The sequence below is a fragment of the Pelophylax lessonae genome (genome assembly GCF_965119305.1).
Source record: "Pelophylax lessonae genome assembly, chromosome: 5".
In the NCBI taxonomy this organism is placed as follows: Eukaryota; Metazoa; Chordata; class Amphibia; order Anura; family Ranidae; genus Pelophylax; species Pelophylax lessonae.
This window is the reverse complement of record NC_138772.1, coordinates 126,869,669-126,890,483: the sequence shown is the minus strand read 5'-3', so window position 1 is coordinate 126,890,483 and position 20,815 is coordinate 126,869,669. Positions and strand designations below refer to the sequence as shown.

The 20,815-nt window shown below is 42.2% G+C and overlaps 1 protein-coding gene across 1 annotated transcript in view; it reads left to right on the top strand.

Annotated features, from left to right (window-relative positions):
* LOC309556008 (histone deacetylase 9-like) overlaps nucleotides 1-20,815 on the top strand; it is a 903,604-nt gene that overhangs the window by 160,780 nt on the left and 722,009 nt on the right. Inside the window, exon 3 of the mRNA XM_082258269.1 lies at nucleotides 14,834-14,872. Within this exon, the coding sequence (XP_082114395.1) occupies nucleotides 14,834-14,872 (39 nt within the window). The remainder of the gene's footprint in view (nucleotides 1-14,833; nucleotides 14,873-20,815) is intronic.

The window sequence follows — 20,815 nt, the reverse complement described above, 5'->3', positions numbered from 1 at the left end:
GGTAAGGGAGGGGGGGGGGGGAGACTCTTGACATCTGATGTAAGGGGGTTGGGATACTCTGGACTTCTAATATTACGGACGCAACCGGCCCTTTGAGGGCAATCATAATGCTGGTGCGGCCCTCAATGAAGTTGAGTTTGACACCCCTGTTCTAGACCTTTTTGGGTTTATCCAATGATTTACCTGAAATTGGGCTTTAACCACTTAAAGACCAGCCACCGCAGATATACCGCGGCAGGCTGGCTCTCCTGCGCAAACCGATGTATGGGTACGTCAGCTCGCGGGAGCAGGTCTCGGGCATGCACACCACTCATCTGTCACTGATTGAAACAGGGCTCCTGTGCTCATGTTATTTCAGAACACAGGAACCCTGTTTCCATCCACCAAGTCTGGCCCCCACACAGTTAGAATCACCCCCTAGGTACACATTTAACCCTTTGATCGCCCCTGGTGTTAACCCCTTCCCTGCCAGTGTCATTTATACAGTAACAGTGCATATTTTTAGTACGGATTACTGTAGTAATGTCACTGGTCCCCCCAAAAGTTTTAAAAATGTCAGTTAGGGGTCCGATCTGTCTGCCACAATGTCGCAGTCCCGCTAAAAATCGCAGATTGCCGCCATTACTAGTAAAAAAAAAAAAAATTATAAAAATGACATAAATCATTCCTCTAGTTTGTAGACATGATAACGTTTGTGCAAATCAATCAAAATACACTTATTGGGATTTTTTTACCAACAATATGTGGCAAAATACAAATTGGCCAAAAATGATGAAAAAAATTAGATTTTTTAATTTTTTTTATTGGGAATGTTTAATAGCAGAAAGTGAAAAATACTGCTTTTATTTCAAAGATGTGGCTCTTTTTTTCTTTATAGAGCATAGCCAAAAAAACCGCAGAGGTGATCAAATACCACCAAAAGAAAGCCCTGTTTGTGGGGAAAAAAAGGACACCAATTTTATTTGGGTACAGCCAGGGCCGTTGCTACCACTAAGCAAACTAGGCAGCCGCCTAGGGTGCACTGCAGCCTAGGGCGCAGCCAGGACCACTACTTTCCATATTCTTCACCTGGAGTTTGTCAGTGCCTCGTTCTCCGTAGTCTGGGGTTTAGAGGGCGCGCACAGCACACTACCACTGAAGCTGCCTCAGCTCCATTCAAACACACACAGAGCGGCGTGTGCTCCACCCAGTTCCCAGTCTGCCTTCACTTCCCGGGCTGTTTGTCAGAGTTTATCAAAGGGGAGGATAAAGGGAAGTGTGGGAATCCCTTCCTGATGGAGGGTTGGATAGGGAACCTCCATTTGCTGTTCGGCTGCAGTCAAAACTCCCACACTCTCATCTATCCTAAGTGCGGATTTTTCCCTTTTCTTTAATCCCTTCCTGATAGTAGGCCATCCTGCTCACTTCCCAAGAAAACTTGACAGGTGACCGCACTCCTTATACACTTGTAAGCCATCATCCTCCTGCCTCTAATCAGTACTCACTGAGCCCTGGGAGTCGGGAGAGCACAACTCACAGGCAGCCATTCGCCCCCCCCCGTTACCACATGGAATTGCAAAAAATGGCCTGGTCATTAAGGGGGCAAATGCTTCCGGTCCAGAAGTGGTTAAAGTCTATCTAAACCCAAAACAAAAATGTAATATATTGCAACTTGCCAGGCCTTAGGTGTAGTGACTGCATTTTTTTTCTTTTTTTCACTTGGTAAATCTGCAAATAATGCAGTTTCCCTAGTCTTTATGTCTACACTAATTTCTCCACTGTATCTATAGGGGCAGCCATAAATATTACAAAGGCTGAACTTCAAGTATTCCTGCCTTTGTTAATTCTCATAACAATTAGGATTGATTAGATTTGTAGTGTATACAATAAAGTTCCATGTGCTTTATTTTAACCATTTCTATATTAGACACTTTTACTCCCTTCCTGCCCAGGAAATTTTCAAAATTCAGCGCTTTCACACTTTGAATTAATAACTCAATTACTCAATCATACAACACTGTACCCAAATGAAATGTGTATCTTTTTTTTTTTTTGACAGATCGAACTTTCTTTTGGTGGTATTAAATTTGCTAAATAAACAAAAAAATATATAATCTTTCTTCATACATTTAGGCTAGAATGTATTCTGCTACATGTACCTGGTAAAAATAACCTAAATCAGTGTATATTATTTAGTCTGTGTGAAAGTTGTAGAGTCTAGAAACTATGGTATATATATTTAATTACTGATTGATTGACTGTAGTATAAACTGCTACTCCAGTGATCTCCACTTGCTTCCAGGTCCCATGCTGAGTGGCTGCTCTGCTGCATTGTGAACACAGGAGGTCGGCCACTGGGCACAGGTGCCATTCAGAGAAAGCTGGGCATTTTCTCAATGAATGCAAAGCTTTCTATGATTGGACAAGGTGGAGAGGTGGGCCAGTGATGTCACACTTTCGACCTCATCCAATCAGAAAAAGCTTTGCATTCATTGAGAAAATATAAAGCTTGTTTTCTGTTTGACCTAATTTGAATTTATAGGGTTGAGATCTTCAGTGAGAGGTGGAATTATATGGCATTTTGACCTGCAGCTTTGGGTGAGGGTTGTAGTGTACTAATCATTGAAGTTGGGTTTGTTGTCTACATTAATTGTAGACTTGTTCTTCCCTTTATTTTCTGCACTATGCTTATTTTTTATGTACAATACTGCTTAAAATCAATAAAAAGAATTTGACAAACAATATGTCTAATAATAGCGTGGCACTACTCCCAAGGGAGCTGCTGAAGACGGTTTCCCCTGGGTTACCATTAGCAACAGTAGAACATTCAGACATGTTTCCAAGTGATTTTACCTCAGACAAGGACCAGTCCAGTTTCTTTGGTTTTTAGATTTTATTAGGAACTTGGATAGGGGAAAGGATGAGAGGGATACTCCAACAGAATGAAATAATGCACATCAAGCAGTGACGATTAGGGATGATCGAACGGTTCGGGTCCACCATCGGTTCGACCCGAACATTGGGTGTTCGAGGTTCGGCCGAATTTAGAACTTTTGCCCAAAAAGTTCGGAATTCGGCAACCAAAACCGCCCAAAATGCAATGCTTCAGGAAATGGGCTTTAAAAGCCCGTGATTGAACCAGAACCATTAGCAAAAGCCAATTGAGGGGGCAGAAGAATGCTAGGAATGTGATTGAAGTGACTAGGGGGTCCCTAGACCAATCATTAGTGAATACGCCCCCCAGTATATAAGATCGCCCCCGCCATATTCCTAGCATTGTTATACTGGACATGGAAGAGAATGGAAGCAGTTCTGTTAATTTTACTTTAAAAGTGTCATTTAGCTATTTTTAGTGTGAGGAAAGGGATATCTAGTGTAGTTAGAGTGCTCCTTTACACTTAAGTTAGCTTCAAAAATTGAGTATCTGTAGGGAAAGTGTTAAGTGTAAGGGGACCGTAGTGTAGTGTAGTGTAGGGTTAACTGGCAGTGACTGCTATGGCAGGGTGACAAAACCCTTCCATAGCAGGGTGACCGCTATAGAGAAATGATCATTTCTCTGAATAGCTTCGTAACTGGAATATGGCTTCTGACCAGCCAAACATTTTTTATGCTGCAGGGGCTGCCACTGCCAGTGCTTTTTTGAGGACATGTTTGATGTCAGACATGACATCTGAACATGTGTATAGGGGGTATATATAGACATATATGTCTGAATATATACCCCTAGACATATATAGGTGTGATAGTAGCAGAAATAAATGCTTGCGCTAATTAAATCATTTACAGGAATATATTTCTGCTACTATCACACCTATATATGTCTAGGGGTATATATTCAGACATATATGTCTATATATAACCCCTATACACATGTTCATATGTTTTGCCTGCCTCAAAAGAACCCAAAAAAAGCCAAAAAAACGCTAGCGTCAAAAAAAATGCCCAGGTGTGTTTTTGCTGGCATTTTTTGGGGGGTTTTGGAGGCAGGCAAAACATCAGAACTTGTGCACAGTACCACTATACACAAGTTCAGATGTTTTTCCTGACTGCAAAGAACCCCAAAAAATGCCTGCTATTAAACCGGGAGAGAAGCTAACTACCTGTGTTTAAAGTGTTCTAATACAAACAATCCTTTTTTTTTTCTGGTTCTGGACATGCTACAGAGCTGAAACTTCACAGGTACACCTTTTAGACCCCCAGACACCAAATCACACCAAAAAAAGTTCTTAAAAATTGTCATTTTTGATAAAAAAATCCAATTATTGAAAAAATTTTTAAAAAAAAGAGATTTTTTGATTTTTACTTTGGATTTCAGATCTGGGGGGTCTAAAAGGTGTACATGTGAAGTTTCAGCTCTGTAGCATGTCCAGAACCAGAAAAAAAAAAGATTGTTTGTATTAGAACACTTTCTTTCAGGACAGGTAGTTAGCTTCTCTCCCGGTTTAATAGCAGGCATTTTTTGGGGTTCTTTGCAGTCAGGAAAAACATCTGAACTTGTGTATAGTGGTACTGTGTACAAGTTCTGATGTTTTGCCTGCCTCCAAAACCCCCCAAAAAATGTCAGCAAACACACATCTGGGCATTTTTTTTGGACGCTAGCGTTTTTTTTGGCATTTTTTTGGGTTCTTTGCAGTCAGGAAAAACATCTGAACTTGTGTATAGTGGTACTGTGCACAAGTTCAGATGTTTTGCCTGCCTCCAAAAACCCCCAAAAAATGGCAGCAAAAACGCACCTGGGCATTTTTTTTTGGACGCTAGCGTTTTTTTGGCATTTTTTTGGGTTCTTTGCAGTCAGGAAAAACATCTGAACTTGTGTATAGTGGTACTGTACACAAGTTCTGATGTTTTGCCTGCCTCCAAAAACTCCCAAAAAATGCCAGCAAAAACACACCTGGGCATTTTTTTTTTGACGCTAGCGTTTTTTTTGGCATTTTTTTGGGTTCTTTTGAGGCAGGTAAAACATCTGAACTTGTCTATAGTGGTGTATATACACACATACATATATTTATATATACACACCTAGACATATATAGGTGTGATAGTAGCAGAAATATATGCTTGCGCTAATGAAATCATTTACACTAATATATTTCTGCTACTATCACACCTATATATGTCTAGGTGTGTATAAACATATAAGTATGTGTGTATATATACCACTATAGACAAGTTCAGATGTTTTGCCTGCCTCAAAAGAACCCAAAAAAATGCCAAAAAAAACGCTAGCGTCCAAAAAAAAATGCCCAGGTGTGTTTTTGCTGCCATTTTTTGGGGGTTTTTGGGGACAGGCAAAACATCTTAACTTGTGCACACTACCACTATACACAAGGTCAGATGTTTTTCCTGACTGCAAAGAACCCAAAAAAATGCCAAAAAAACGCTAGCGTCCAAAAAAAATGCCCAGGTGTGTTTTTGCTGCCATTTTTTTGGGGTTTTTGGAGGCAGGCAAAACATCAGAACTTGTGCACAGTACCACTATACACAAGTTCAGATGTTTTTCCTGACTGCAAAGAACCCCAAAAAATGCCTGCTATTAAACCGGGAGAGAAGCTAACTACCTGTCCTGAAAGAAAGTGTTCTAATACAAACAATCTTTTTTTTTATGGTTCTGGACATGCTACAGAGCTGAAACTTCACATGCACACCTTTTAGACCCCCCAGATACTAAATCCAAAGTCAAAATCAAAAAATCTCTTTTTTTTTTAATTTTTTCAATAATTGGCTTTTTTATGAAAAATGACAATTTTTAAGAACCTTTTTTGTGTGATTAATAGTTAATGGGGCATGACCCAGAACCCTGGGCACTTTTTAGGGGCGTTTATTGGGTTTTAGGGCTTAAAAATTGTGTTTTTTTATTACAGAAGTTCGGGTCCCATTGATTTCAATGGGGTTCTGAAATCCGGGCTGAACTTTCGGGAAGTTCGGATGTTCTGGCCGAACCGAACTTTTCAAAAGTTCGATCATCCTTAGTGACGATCTGATAAACGCTGATCAACGCTGGTTAAATGCCTATTAATGCTGTTTGAGCTAGTCACGGCTAGGCTGCTTACTGTATTTCCCCTTTGACTGTGAAAAAGTCCTATTAGCTTCCTAAGGCACTCTTTTCCTGAGGTAGCTGACTTTAATAGCAGGCTGCACTCCTAAACAACTTCAGGGCCCTTCCTGGCACCCCCTTAAACCCCTAATCTTCAGGGCTTCACAACTTGGCACCCCCTTTACTATAACACACTGGCTAGCTGGCTCCTTGATCCCCTTGACCTCTCTGGCATAGTCCCCTCTCTTAGGCAGACCCCTGGGCAGATGCTTGAGTACTTGCTTGAGTGGATCCTCTACAGCACAGCTCATCAACTGGTCCGTAGGCTGACTGCCTTGACCACCTTCCTCAGCAACAGGAGGAGAGACAACTGTCACCCTCCTCCTGGGACCTGGCTTCCCGCCCAAAGACACCCTGTCACATGCTCCCCTCAGATTTATTCCCAATCCCAGTGTGCATTGCAGCAATGCCCACCCACTGGGACAGTCATAAACCCTGGTGTGCTATTGGCTAGGTTTCCTCCACTGCCCAAAAAGGTCCCTCATTGGATACAGTGGGGAGACTCCCCAGACTCAACAGGACACACCTGGAAACATGTGATAGGCTAACTGATAGATCAGACCCTCCTGATAAGCAGAACAGGGTCACGAATAAATATTTACCTAGCACCTACTTAGGAGGGTGCTACAATAGCAATCTACTATCAATGACTTCAATAGATAATTGCAGGCTTTTTATTTTTTACATATTGTATTCTGTTATAAAATTTAGCAAATAAGTAATTTTTCTATTTCACTGATGTGCACTGTTGGGACTGCACTGATGGGCATTTATGGGCTGCACTGATGAGGTGGCACTGATATCTAGCACTAATAGGCTGCACTGATGAACACTGATAAGGAGGCACTTATGAGGCTGCACTGATACTAATGGGCACTAATAGGCCGCACTGATGTTCACTGATAGGCCGCACTGATGAGGAGACACTGATAGGTGGCACTGATGGGCATTGATAGGTGGCACTAATGGGCAATGATAGGCAGCACTGATGGGCACTGATTAGCACTGATGGGGCTGCACTGATAATCAGGGAACTAATGATCAATGCCCTGATCAGTGTAAATGTGTAATATCCCACTTACCGGTTACCCCCTCTCTCTGTGACTAGCAAGTTTGTATACATGTGATCAGCTGTGATTGGACAAAGCTGATCGCATGCTAAAGGGCTGATGTGATTGGCCCTTTACCAGGATCTGTGATCAGCTGTGTCTGAAGGACATATCTATCACAGACCTCGCCGGATGCCCCCCACCGGGGGCACAAAGGGGGGTGTTATTCTGGGAGGACGTCCATAGATGCCCTCCTAAAACTGGACAACCACATTGTAGCCATCTTTTGGCTATAGCGCCGTTGGGAAGGGGTTAAAGTGATTGTAAACCTGTACATATACCCAGCGAAGTGACCAGCATCAAGTGATACACAGAGATGAAACAAATCCTCCTACGCATGTTGTACCAGTTTATCTGCAGCTATGGATTTGGTTTTAGTTCTATCAGCAGAGGACAGAGATCTGAAATCTTTACAGAGCCCACCGCCCTGATCCCTGATTGGGGGGGGGGGGGCACCCCATTCACACAGTATGGAAAACAAGCACAGCTTTGAATATGAGTCACACCCTTCTGCAGCTCTTATCCTGTCACCTTTTTAACTCTTGGTGTCAGGAAAAAATGCAGAAGTGACTCATGCTAATAAAAGAAAATCAAGGCAGCAAAGAGAAGTGACACTCAGAGGTTTGGATAGAGACAAGTATACACTAGAGGGATATGCTTTTTCACATTTCATGTCTGAGGTTTACAACCACTTTAACTAATAAATGTGAAATGTTTTCATTTCAGCATGCAGAGCTGTATGTGATGTGTTTTTAATGAAAATGTGTATGGACTACCTTAATACTGAACTATAGGGAAAACTTTTTTTTTAAATTTTAGATAGAGCAAAGTAGGGTTATAAAATGTCTGATTTTTTTTTTTTTTTTTTTCGCCATCTGTGTCCCAATGCAAATATTTCCCTTAATTTCATGTCCCATAGCCAAACAGGAAGTGAGTTAATCCCTGCAAATTAACCACTTGTTGACCCGGCCATAGCCGAATAACGCCTACAGCACCGTCGGCTTATTCTAGGAGGGCGTACTATGACGTCCTCCCAGAATCGCGCTTCCCGCGGGCGCGCACACGGAACTATCTGTGCTCGCCGGGTCCCAGGGACCCGGAGCATTACAGATCGTGGAAAGGGGCCAATGACAGCGGCTCTTTACCACTTGATCGCTCCGTCCAATGTCAACAAACCGGCACATGTCCAGTTCTGTTCTCTCCTCTCTTCGCACACTGTACACTGAGATTGGTACAGTGTACGAGGAGAGGAGAGAGAGTGCAGCTGCACTCATCCTCTGCCTCCTGCATGCCTCATTCATGCCTCATCCGTGCCTCATAAATGCCACATCGATGCCTCATCTGTGCCCCATCTGTGCCACATCCATGCATCATCCGTGCCACATCCATGCCTCATCCGTGCCATATCCATGCCTCATCTGTGCTCACCCATGCACCTCAGTGCTCATCTGTGGCTCATCCATGCCACATCCATGTTTATTCATGCCGCAACAGTGCTCATCCGTGCCATATCCATGCCACGTCAGTGCTAATCCATACCACGTCAGTGCTCATTCGTGCCATGCCAGTGCTCATCTGCACCACATTCATGCCACGTCAGTGCTCATCCGTGCCACATCAATGCCACATCCGTGCCACATCAGTACTCATCCATGCCACATCAGTGCGCATTCATGCCACATTCATGCCACATCAGTGCTCATCCATGCCACATCCATGCCACGTCAGTGCTCATCCATGCCATATCCATGCCACATCATTGCTCATCCGTTCCACATCCATGCCACATCAGTGCTCATCCGTGCCACTACAGTGCTTATCAGTGCCTTACAGTGCCTCACAAAATTGTAATTGGAAATCAGGAAATTACGGTGCTCCCTGCATGTTGGCCTCTTTATGTGGCTAAGCAGTGTAAAAGTGTCACACATTTGGTATTGCCATACTCAGGAGGAGTAGCAGAATGTATTTTGGGGTGTAATTTTTGCTATGTACATGCTATGTGTTAGAAATATCTTATAAATTACCAACTTTGTGCAAAAAAAAAAAATTCGTTTTCATTTTCTTTCCACTTTTTCCAAAAATTTGTGTAAAGAATTGCATGTTCAAAAGAAGCATTGTGGCTCCTATATTATGTTTTGAGGTGTTTGCTTTCCAAAATGGGGTCATTTTGTGGGCATTTCCATTGTCTTGGTGCTCCATGGCCTTCAAAGGTGTGATAGGTAGTCAGGAAATGAATGATATGTGTAATTTATGCTCCTAGAACACCAGGAGGTGCTACTTGGATGTTGGCCCTCTGTATGTGGTCAGGCTGTGGAAAAGTCCCACACCATGTGGTATCTCCATACCCAGGAGGAGTAGCAGAATGTATTTTGTGGTGTAGTTGCAAGTATGCCTATACAGTGTGTGAGAAATAACTTGGTAATATGACCATTTTGTGGAAAAAATAATCTTAATTTGGCAAAGAATTGTGGAAAAAAATTACAACTTCAAAAAACTCACCATGCCTCTTACTAAATACCTTTAAATACCTGCTTTAAAAAAAAGGGTCATTTGGGGGGTATTTGTACTTTACTGGCTTGTTAGTGTCTCAAGAAATTAGATAGGCCGTCAGTACATCAGGTGTGATCAATTTTTAATGATTGGCACCATAGCTTGAAGACTCCATAACCTCCACAAAGACCAAATCATTTATACTTATTTGGGTTATTTTTTTACCAAAGATACTGTATGTAGCAATATAAATTTTGGCCTAAACTTATGAAGAAAAATGACTATATTTGCATAATTTTAAAACCGAAACGAAGAAAATTTCATATGGGTACAATTTTGCATGACTGAGTAATTGTCATTCAAAATGTGAGAGCACTGAAAGCTGAAAATTGGTCTGGTTAGGAAGTAGGAAGAGGGTTTAAGTGCCCAGTGGGTAAGTGGTTAAGGGAAATCCCTTGGGAACTCCGGGGCCATCAGAACTAGTATCCCCATAGGAAGATTTTCCCTCTATTACTTTTCTGGGGACAACCCAAAATTTGGGATTTTATTTTACTCTCACGTTCAATCGAAAAAAGGAGGAAGGCCGGGACTTTAGATGAAAGACATGACCAGACTGTCAGGAACAATAAAATACCTTTATTAATGTAACAGTATTAAACATCATCATTCACGTTCAACGATAATGGTGAACAGGACATATAGAGAGGGTGAATCTACCTAATGAGGGCACAGACAGCAATACAACCTGACAGTTGTTCTAGTTTAGGGATGGACCGATATGTTTTTCAGGGCCGATACCGATATTTTCGTCACAAAGTATCGGTATTGGCCATTATGGGCCAATATTCTGCACATTCAATCACACATCCAATGCAGAGTGACCATTGCTCCCATCCAATGCAGAGTGACCAGTGCTCCCATTCAATGCAGCGTGACCAGTGCCCCCATCCAATGCAGAGTGACCAGTGCATGGGGATTAGAGCGCCGCCTGATTACACAGAGCAGGGTTCTTCTGCCTACCCGGCGCAGGCTCTGTCATACGAAGTCCCGCCTCTTGGACCGATTCCTATGATAGACGTCACCAGTGGGCTGTCTATCATAGGTAGGAGCCGGTCCATATGGTCCTTCGTATGACAGAGCCCGCGCCGGGTAAGCAGAAGAACCCTGCTCTGTGTAATCAGGCGGCGCTCTAATCCCCATTCCCCCTTCCCCTGGAAGCAGGGGAGGACTGGGCCAGGGGGGCAATTGCCCCCCGGGCCACTTTAATGCCACATAAAAAGGCTGCGCTGCTTCTGCCACAGACATGCCCAAAGGATTCCTGGTGAGGAGAAATAAAAAGTCCCCGCCACTGACCTACTGAGTGCAGAAAGAAGACAAGGACAGAGCGCAGGCCTCCTCCCCCCAGCATGGATGGCGTAAACTGTGTCTGAGCAGAGGCCAGTTCCATGCCCCACTGGAGACTCTTCTCCCCGGCCAGCCCCGACTGAACTGTCCCAGCTCCCCCCAACCGCCCTCTGCTGGCCAGGTTGGGAACCCAGATTCAGCCAGTTAGTAGAGAGTACCTGGAGCAGGGCTTCAGCATGGAATGGGGGTCAGGAGGAGGCAGGAGAGAGGGAGGGGAGCCGAGTCGCTGCACCATGGGCCTCTGGTTTGTACTTGCCCCCTGGGCTAAAAGTTGCCAGTCTGCCCCTGCCTGGAGGCAGCCCAATATCTGTCATATCGGCCAAGTTTGTGTCCGATACTTTCAAAAAAGTGAATATCGGCCTCCAATTATCGGCCAAACTGATAATCTGTGGATCCCTATTCTAGTCCCTCCGCACTCTATCCAAAACTAAAAAAAAAAAGTTTTGCCTTTAGGTATGCTTTAAGCTTACACTTTTTTCTTTTCAAACATATAAAAGAGCCTCTAAATATAGATTTAAAATAACTATAAAAGAGTTTATTGTAATAAAATTCATATATTAACACTTCAAGGACTGAACACTTTAAAAATGAAGGTTATATTGTGTGGAGTGATATTTCCTACACACAGCTGAATTTCTGTTCAAATCCATTTTAGGAGAAACTGTCAATTATCAACCTCATCCAAACTTTTATTCTTCACATGGTTGCTATGAAGGTAAATCACTTAGTGGTTGTTTATGGGTATATTCATTACAATCCAACAAAATGTTCACTTCTGTGTAAATGCTTTGGCTATTATATAAGACAAATATTACAGATAATTGGGGAGTTCAGTTAGAAACGTGCAATGCCTTGAAGAGACACTGTTGCTGAGAAATATCACTAGGTCTTTGCGCTTTATTCATACTATTGTAGTACAGTGTGAGGTGTCACACTTTGTGCAGAGGGAACTTTGTGTTCGTTTTTTGTTGTTTATACTTTGGGATGTGGGCATTTTTTTTTCCACCAATTGGCTCAATATATATAGTTGTGCATAGGGTAGCACATTAATTTCAATGGGTTGTCCTACACATTTCAAACACTGCAAAGAAATGCATGCACTCTTTTAAACTTTGTGTGTTTTTTAACTGTGCAGGTTTCTGTGTTTACAACGTTCTCTTGCATGTGCAAAACTGCGGTTCTTGCTTGTCAAGTTTAGGGTGCCATTAAAAATGAATTCTGTGATCCATGTATTGTTGCCTTGACAGCACATTCTTTCCTTCCTAGCTGATGCCTATGTGATTAAGCAGTAATGTTTGGTCAAGCATCCATGATTGGGCAATGAGGGAGTACCAGGATATTGATTAAGTCATCCCTGTGCTCTCCTCTACTGTAAGAATATTTGCCATGTAGAAAACAACAGATCAATGTAATGAGGTGGTTCTCTCTTTCAGTGTGAATACTGGTGGGCATGGGATTACAGAAGGCTAATGTCAGGACAGATTCAGATAGTCATGCCAGCTTTATAATAAAACACATTAAAATTGAACTGTAGGCAAAACTTTTTTTCTTCATTTTGGATAGAATAAGAGAGGGTTATAACCCGTCTGATTTTTTTTTTGCCCTCTGTGTCCCATTCCAGAGATTTCCCTTCACTTCCTGTCCCATAGCCAAACAGGAAGTGAGAGGAAATCCCTGCAAATTAGGGGAATTTCTTGTGGATCCCCAGGTCACCAGAACTAGTACCCCCCTTGGAAGATTTCCCCTCTATTACTTTTCTGGGACAACCTGAAATTTTAGATTTTCTTTTACTTTCAATAATGGTAAACAGGACAAATAAAGAGGGCGAATCTCATTAAGGGGTAAGGGGGGTCACAGACAGCAATAAAACCAAAAACTCCAATAAAATCCAAAACTAAAATAAAAAGTCTTGCCTTTAGTTATACTTTAAATTATATTTTAGTAAACACATACCTAATTCAGTGTTCTATCTGTTTGTCATTCAAAGTTTAGATTTTCTTAAAAAGTAATAAAAGAGTTGGTAGTGAACTTTGAGGATAAATTGTTTCACAGTGCCTATCCGGGAGGTCTTATTTATACTGCTGTATGCACCTTTGAGAGAAGTTTACATGTTGTGGGAGATTAGCTCGGTGGCGGGTATGGATGACCCCTTGGGGGGGGTGCGTTTACACAGGGAGAAAGCCGAGAAGTGGTTGCAAACAACAGTTTCGTTTATTCATGCAATTTTCTTCACACAAGTGCAAGCATCAAAACATCAAAATGAAAATAAAACACAAAATAAATCCTTGCCACTGTGGGCGGCTACCTTCTCACACACAGGAACCTACCTACGGAGTCTGTCTCCAACCTACTGTTGGGCAAACTTTGCTGATCCTACAGCAGACACTCAATAGTCCATGTTTTTTTTCACACAACAAATGTCCATTGAACATGTCCCTTTTCCTCTTCACATTGAACATGTCCCTTTGCTTTTCTCTTCACATAGAACACATTGCTTTGTTTGTCTCTTCACATAGCAGCCATTCCTTTGCTTGTCTCTTCACATAGCAAACAGTGCATTTATTTCTTTCCACATAGAAATAGTCCAAGACCTTACCTTGAGTAGTCTTCACACTTTTTACCCTCCTCAGCGCACATCGCTTCAGGAGGTCTTCTCCCATGCTCACACAGCGTCGGGAGGCACACATCTGACTGTCCTCCTCTCCCCAGCTTCACACAGCGTCAGGAGGCAGCAATCCTTAGACTTCCTTTGGACAAATTATAGAGGCCTTAACTTCCTCATTCCAAGCATGCTGCGTAAAATATAGTCCTTATGCAGGACAACAGATGCAGAATTTTGTTTACGGATCTGAAAGCAGCACAAGTGTATTGATCTATATGCAGTTTCCATGCATGATCCCTTTGAAAGCTATATAGAAGCATACAGATCTGTGAAAGAACATACTAAATAGATATAAAAAAACACTGCATTTTTCGTGCTCATGTGCATTAACTTTGTAAAGCAAAAAGGCTGATCAGTCTTCCAATGTATAGCAAAGTCAGAAATATAATTTCTTGTAAAGTTGGTCTTTAAAGTGGAACTCCGCTCTCCCAATCAACATGTATTATTTTTAATTCTTATGCCGCAAGCATTAGTAAATAGATAGGCAAGCATATCATATCTATTAGTTTTAAACTTTTGTTTTACATTTCTTCAGTTACTTCCTGGTTTCTTGCCTAGGCAAATTATGTCATACATCCCAGGAGTCTTCAGGAGGGGAAGAGAGGAGGAGGAGTTTTCTCAGCTAAGCACTACCTTCTGCCTGCATGCCTAAACTAAGGGTGGATGGTTTCCAGGAAGTAAAAGCTACATGAATCATCTGCCCTTCCAATGCTAGGGGGGAGAGGGGGTGTTTTTCAAAGTGATTTCTCAACAAAATAGGGCATAGAGACATACATGGATGGGGAAGTAGTCTTTGAATATTAAAAATAAAATAATTAGTGTTTTTTGGTTTGTGGTGGTCAGATGCAGTGAAGATCCGCTTTAAGTCTACTTTAGCCTTGGAGTAACAGTAAGCTTGCATAAATGTCAGATGTTTAATTTTCCAAGCAAGTATGGGAACTTTTACATAAACCTTTGTGGATGTTGTTAGCATTTCTTTCAAGTAATGTTTCTTATTATATACCTTTACTTGTCCATTAATGGTCTGCTTCATATACACTGTTCTGTGATGCACAGAGTCCGCATTAAAATGACTTTGATGTTATGTGTTTGCAGGGAAAGTGATGGTACATACGTTTCTTGAAGAAGACATAAGTGAGTACAGGTTTATTATTCAGAATTGTTATGTCTTATGATTGTATGGATATCTATTACACACCACACACAGAGAATTTCACATATCATTAAGTTTAACCTGTTGGTTTGTCAATAGCCAATAAAAATCAGCTGAAGCTTCTACTTTCATCAAGCTTGGGCATTTCTGGTTGTACATTCAGAAAATATTCTCTCTGCAAGACCCTGGATCTATTTATGGTTAGAGCTCAGCAGTTGCTACAAGATCAGCAATTCTCAGCTCTTTTGTAAGAACTGAATCTAAACGTACCCATGTATGGTAAAGCTATCGTTTAGGTATGGCAATTTTTAAGAAGTTAAGAAGGCCAGCTTGGACCAATGTATGTATGTATGTATGTATGTATGTGCCATACCTGTGGAATCCCCATGGGAGCTGGAAATCACTGTAGTAGCAGTGCCTACTAAAGTGATACAGTGTACACGCTCACTAATGCCCAAAACAGGCAGGGCCATGGTCATGTGAAGATCAGCTTTAAGGCAGTACCCCAGATTAGTAGTGAACTGTACACCTTGCGCAGCTGTGTAACCACATGCAGAGTCCAACTGTAAAATATTCTGTCCCTGTTCATTGCACACCTTATCGTCTGAATGTCGCATTTAGAGAGGGACACCAATGAGCTTGTGTCCTGCTCCACCAGTCCAGTTTTCCTCTGCCACCTCACTCCCAGGGACAGAATGGGATCCTGCTGTACACTAAGCCGGGAGCTCACATGTGCATTTGTTTACCTCCTTTAGCTGTCCTCTACCATACGGATAGGTTTATGCGGTGTCCATACTGCGGGTTTTGGTCCTGATTGCTTTTGGGGAACTGACCGCTGGGGAGGGAAACAGCACCGACTTCCTCGCTACCGGAGGACATGTCACTCTGCCTGGCTGCTAATACATTTCCATCAGTTCAGGGTTACCAGTAGCAACTACACTCTTTCTGCCAACTCCTTCTTTGAGTTAACCCTTCATGATGGCCTTCTGTTCCTTCTCCTTTCATCCCCGTATGTGTTTTACAGACCCTATTCTTTCGATATGCTGTGTACCTCTATGCACCCCTTTAAATAACTTCAGACCAATTGTATATTGCACATTCAGTAACATTCCTTCCTAACTGCAGGCTTCCCAGTATATACCTTACCAAGGTAAGAGTTCCTAATGCCTCGTACACACGCATTGATTATTGGCCGGGAATTTTCGGCAAAAGTCCGATCGGCCGATTTTCGGCTTGTTAGTATGATGCTTTCGACAATCGACTCCGACTTTTCGGCCGAAAAAAATCTGGTGTGCATGCTATAAAATTTTTTTTGTCCGTCAACACAACGGCCGATTTTCCGTCAGTCAGTACAGATTTCGGCAGACAAAAATCTGATGAGCAAGACTGGGCATGCTCAGAGAAGAAAAAACACACGGAAAGTAAACCAGCACATGACATCACTTATGAAGTAGATTTTTGTTGGCCGAGAAAATTTGTGTGCCTAGGCACATTCCAACCAACAAAACACAACTTGGACAAAAGTCGAATGATCGGTCAGCCAATAATTGTTGCGTGTGTACGAGGCATAGGTCTGTGATCTGACAGAGTCCTAACAAAGGTGTTCTCCCTTGAGGGGTCTCTGGTCTTGTTTTCTACTTGGGTTACAGCAAAAAAAAAAAACCCATGAGCAGAGCCTTTTCCTTTTGTATTGGCAACTGAAGACCAAGAACAGAACCCAGCCATGCCAAGATCAGCTTACTCATTCCCCTCTAGACAGCCTGCTAAACTAGCTAAATCAGAAACAACACCTGTAAGCACCTGCTTACAGTCAGTGAGGAGTTGACATACTGCCTGTCAAATGCTATCTGAAAAATGATTTACTGTGAGATTTAAATGATTTAAAAATTAGCCCCAACATTGGGAAAAGTCTGTGCAGTTTCTTATAGTTCACCTTACCTTAACCTGACTGATCCCTTCAAAACAAGCACTACATGACAATAGTTCATACTGTTGTATCTATTGCTACTATTTGCATACTTTCCAATTGACAATCAGTGGTTTTGAGTCATTGCGTGCTTTGTATTGCATTAGATGGTCCTTTCTCCTGAAAAGTAACATTTTGCAGGTTTGAACGGCCTGCTAGCCTCATATTTCTTAGGTATTCCAAAAGTGTTTTGTACAAAGCAGCTTTCTTGAAGTATTTTAAGCAGCTCTGCCAAGAAAATACAAAAAGCTGTCCATACAAGTGACATGGATACGTTTTTTTTTTTTTTTTTCTCCTGCTGCTCTCACTAGCAAACAGAAATGTTCCTCTGAAGTCCACTGAGAAGCCAACCGTTAAAGGGCAGTCAACCAGTAGCTTAGTTTGGTGAGGGGCGGTGTAAGGAACTATGGAGCACAGGCCAGGGAGGGAGGGAGGTTGACATTCCTGGAAAAGAATTAGTCCATATGCACATTGGTTATCTATCCCCTGTGTGTCCAATGGCAGCGTTATGATGCACCCTGTAGACATGGGTTTAGTGTCCAGCCCAGCGGGCGGCACATTTAGTGCCCTATGTGTTCAGAGTTGTATGCCCACAACTCAGAATACCTGCATTCTGATTCTGCAGGCAGCTGGGCTGGACACTTTACCAGTGCCTCCCAGGTACATAAAAATGCCAGGATTGGGCATATGGGGCTTTACGCCCAGTGTGCATGTGGCCTTAAAAAGAAGATTTCAGCAGTGCATTTAACAGTCAGTCTCCTATTGCTTTGAATGGGGCTACCCATCTAAATCTATTCACAAGGATTCCCGCTGAGTCTCCTGTAGGTAATCACAAACAGCGCCATTTGCAAGTATGAATGGGGCCTTAAACAGACTCCTAGTAGGATTCTATAAGCTTTATTCTGTGTTGGAGCTTGGTGACCTGCTCAATCTAATAACAGCTAGTTTGAAGTGACAGACAGCATTGTCAGTAATATCAATGTTAAGCATTCCCAAACTAGATACAAGAAATGGGCAATTTGGGACTTTATATGAGAACTGGCGAGCACTGCACAGTGTCTCCATCCCTGTCAATTGAAAAAACAAGATGGGATAAATGAGGGTGTATGAAAAACAGCCGATCCCTAGTTTGAAATACTTACCCACCAGTCTGCTAACAAACCAAAATAAACCTGTCTAACAAATAAGTTAAAAGCAGGAGTTTAGTTAACACATATTTGCAAATGCATGCGGAAGCTGCAAGGCCAGCGACAAGGCATCCTGCGTTCTTGCAGAACCTAACACTAAATAACACTGCTCAACCTGAGTGTATAAGTGTCTTCACAAAGGGAAGTACATGCTTGCTAATAGGTGGATTGGAAACAGATGGGATTGGAGACCGCCCAATCCTCCCCCACCTGCTCCAATCCACGACTGGCAACGAAAAACGCATGGCTGCACAAAAAAGCCATGGGGTGCAAACTAAATGTGATCAGCTGGGAGACACACACCCCCATCCCTATAGTAAAGATGCCATAGGCAAATGGGGACTTTGAGTGAGACACCCGCCTGTAAAGCAAGCGTCTCCATCCCTAGTAAGATACAAGAAATGGGCAATTTGGGACTTTATATGAGAACTGGCGAGCACTGCACAGTGTCTCCATCCCTGTCAATTGAAAAAACAAGATGGGATAAATGAGGGTGTGTGAAAAACAGCCGATCCCTAGTTTGAAATACTTACCCACCAGTCTGCTAACAAACCAAAATAAACCTATCTAACAAATAAGTTAAAAGCAGGAGTTTAGTTGCCAGTCGTGGATTGGAGCAGGTGGGGGAGGATTGGGTGGTCTCCAATCCCATCTGTTTCCAATCCACCTATTAGCAAGCATGTACTTCCCTTTGTGAAGACACTTATACACTCAGGTTGAGCAGTGTTATTTAGTGTTAGGTTCTGCAAGAACGCAGGATGCCTTGTCGCTGGCCTTGCAGCTTCCGCATGCATTTGCAAATATGTGTTAATTAAACTCCTGCTTTTAACTTATTTGTTAGATAGGTTTATTTTGGTTTGTTAGCAGACTGGTGGGTAAGTATTTCAAACTAGGGATCGGCTGTTTTTCACACACCCTCATTTATCCCATCTTGTTTTTTCAAGCATTCCCAAACTAGAGCTGAAGCATGTTTTAGAGGCTTTATAAATTATAGTGGATTGAAATGTCTTGAATGATGTGCAAGTGCTTTGCAAGAATCATGCTCTATTGTGTTTATAAATGCCCATATATACTAAGTATTGGAGTTAGTGGCAACAGCCTTTGATGTACTAATGTAGTGTGCTTTTGTCATAATTTGAGATACTTTTAAGATCATTCAGAATTCATTAAAGGTGCAGTTGAATATTACATTCACATAAACCTGTATGGGGAGAAAAGCAGCTCTAAAGAAAACAAAAGCCCGTCAACACTAACCCCCTATAGTAACCTCTATCCTGCTTCTTTTTAAAGGTTTTGCAGCACACACCCAAACCATGGGTAAATGGTGCTTTACATAATTCTTTTTCAGAGCTTGCATATTAGAGGCTATCTTTTAACATATCAAAGGATTAAAAAACGACACATATTCGGGATACTTTGGTGTTACCTGTAGTGCTAGCAGCAATGACCTCATTTCACATTCAGCAACACAACCCCAAGATAAGGATGACTGATTAGAGCATGGTCACAGAAAGAGTGTATAAAACCTACCAAGGATTTGAGTTTGACAGAGATGTGTAAATTTTCTATCAATACCCAGAATGCTCTTCAGTTTAATTGCCAAGATATTTGCATGCCTAGCTTTATGAGGCATTTAAATAGCCATGGGGTCATGCTGCTTCATTTTTCACAATCACAATAATATAAAAGTAGTGTCATAGAAGGCAAAAGAACTACACTGGTTGAAAGAATGTGATTTGATGTAAGGCCCATTTATACAATTGCAAATGTGAGTCTGCCCAGTGCACCGACATGCACGACCACTTTATTATTATTATCTATTTATTTTCTCCCACATCTGTCACTTTTAATTTTGTGAGTGTTTTCTCACTTGCTGAATGGTGTGAGTCCTTGGGCTTACCCTGACATTTAGGGGGAGGATGTTTGGCCCTCAGGTTCCTTCCCTGCCTTGGGGGGGGGGGGGTGTCTATCTTTGGGAGAGCTCCCCTGACTAAGTATTTGGGGTTGGTTTAGCTGACAATGGGGTCTTCCAGGCCTTCTGGCTAAGCATACCATGTAAACCCATGTCCCTGTCAGGAGCCTTGCGCTCTGGGGTTCAGGGTAGAAGTCCTACTCCTTCGGGGGTTGGACTAGAGCACACCCTTAAGTGCACTTTTTAGTGTGTGTGTTTCACATATACATTTTTGTTCACTTACAGGTTTTTTCGATCTAGGTTTTTGCACCACCGTGGACAAAATTTTACCACATGTTATGAGCTATCCAATGCACAGTGCTCTGTGCAGCAGCACATGATAGTCCTCAAGATACATTCAAGTGCTATTCAGAGTAAATGGTTCTGCAACAGGGTAATGTTTAAAATGTGCATTGCCACACATTATCACAATGCACTAGTGCAGGGATTCCCAAACTACAGCCCTCCAGTTGTTCAGGAACTACAATTGCCATCATGCCTAGTCATGTATGCGAATGTCAGAGTTTTACAATGCCTCATGGGATGTGGAGTTCTGCAACAGCTGCAGGGCTATAGTTTGGAAATCCCTGCACTTGTGTGAATGGCCCCTAGGCCTTTCACAAAGTATTAAAAAAAAACCTTGAGCAAGGTTGGAGTAGCTTCAGTTCAACATTGCTAGTGTTCACTATACGAATTGTTACCAATCTTCAGCATGTTTAGCGATAACAAGCACATTCGAGGCCCAACTTTAACCAAACCTTTTCTTTTCTTAGTTTTGGATCAACTAGGGAGGGGCTCAGGTTTGAAATGCTGTGTTCTC